General features: G+C 63.3%; 1 protein-coding gene across 2 annotated transcripts in view; it reads right to left on the bottom strand.

The window, feature by feature from the left end:
* Positions 1 to 687, bottom strand: part of SUMO1 (small ubiquitin-like modifier 1) — a 37,211-nt gene that overhangs the window by 19,139 nt on the left and 17,385 nt on the right. The window contains exon 1 of one of the 2 annotated variants that reach the window (XM_019523510.1): positions 2 to 128. The exons of the other annotated variant lie outside the window; for it this stretch is intronic. Within the exon in view, the coding sequence (XP_019379055.1) occupies positions 2 to 10 (9 nt within the window). The 5' untranslated portion in view covers positions 11 to 128. Of the gene's footprint in view, position 1; positions 129 to 687 lie in introns of those variants that run through there. 2 annotated transcript variants of the gene reach the window in all.

Here is a 687-nt window from a genome sequence, read left to right as displayed (position 1 = left end):
GGTCAGACATGGCTTCGCCCCTGGTCGCGGCAGCTCGGGCGGCCCCGGGAATCGCGGCTCCTTTCTCTCCCCCACAGCACAACACAGGCCAGGACCGGGACTTCCGGCGCGGCTGACGTCACGTCCGCCGGCCCCTGCAGCACCCCCCCGCGCGAATTAACCCCCTCCTCCCTGCGCGCCTTCACACGCCGAGCGGGGCTTTCCTGCCACCCCAAGTCCTACAGTCACCGCCCTCGCGGCTGCATGGGGGCCCAGGAAGCCCGCCCGGGGCCGGGGAGCGCCCTGCCCGCGCCGCTGGCGGAGGGGGGGGCCTGGCCCCACGCGCAACGCCTACCAGAACTGCGAATACTTTGTCCCAAGGGCCATGCGGCTGCCATAATAAACAACAACACTAGTGGTGATGGTGAAACGCTTTGCAAAGCGGGCGCAGAGCTGGGCCTGGCACCGGGCTTCCCAGAAGAGCCTTAACAGCGCCCTGGACTGCCACAAGACGCCATGCCTTGGAAATCTCCCAGGGCCGACAGCAACCCTCCCTACAGTGCAGATGAGGGCTGTCTGGGGTGGTTTGGATAGGGAAGGTCCTGCCTCAGGCACAGGGTTAGATTAGATCAGCGTTTCTCAACCTGTGGGTCACAAGAATACATGAAAAGGTTGCAAATCAACTTGATCAAATTGAATCACCTATAA

This window comes from Gavialis gangeticus, unplaced genomic scaffold (assembly GCF_001723915.1).
Source record: "Gavialis gangeticus isolate Ggan-Ray unplaced genomic scaffold, GavGan_comp1, whole genome shotgun sequence".
Lineage (NCBI taxonomy): Eukaryota > Metazoa > Chordata > Crocodylia > Gavialidae > Gavialis > Gavialis gangeticus.
The sequence above is the reverse complement of the archived record's forward strand: the minus strand, read 5'-3'. Positions and strand labels throughout refer to the sequence as shown.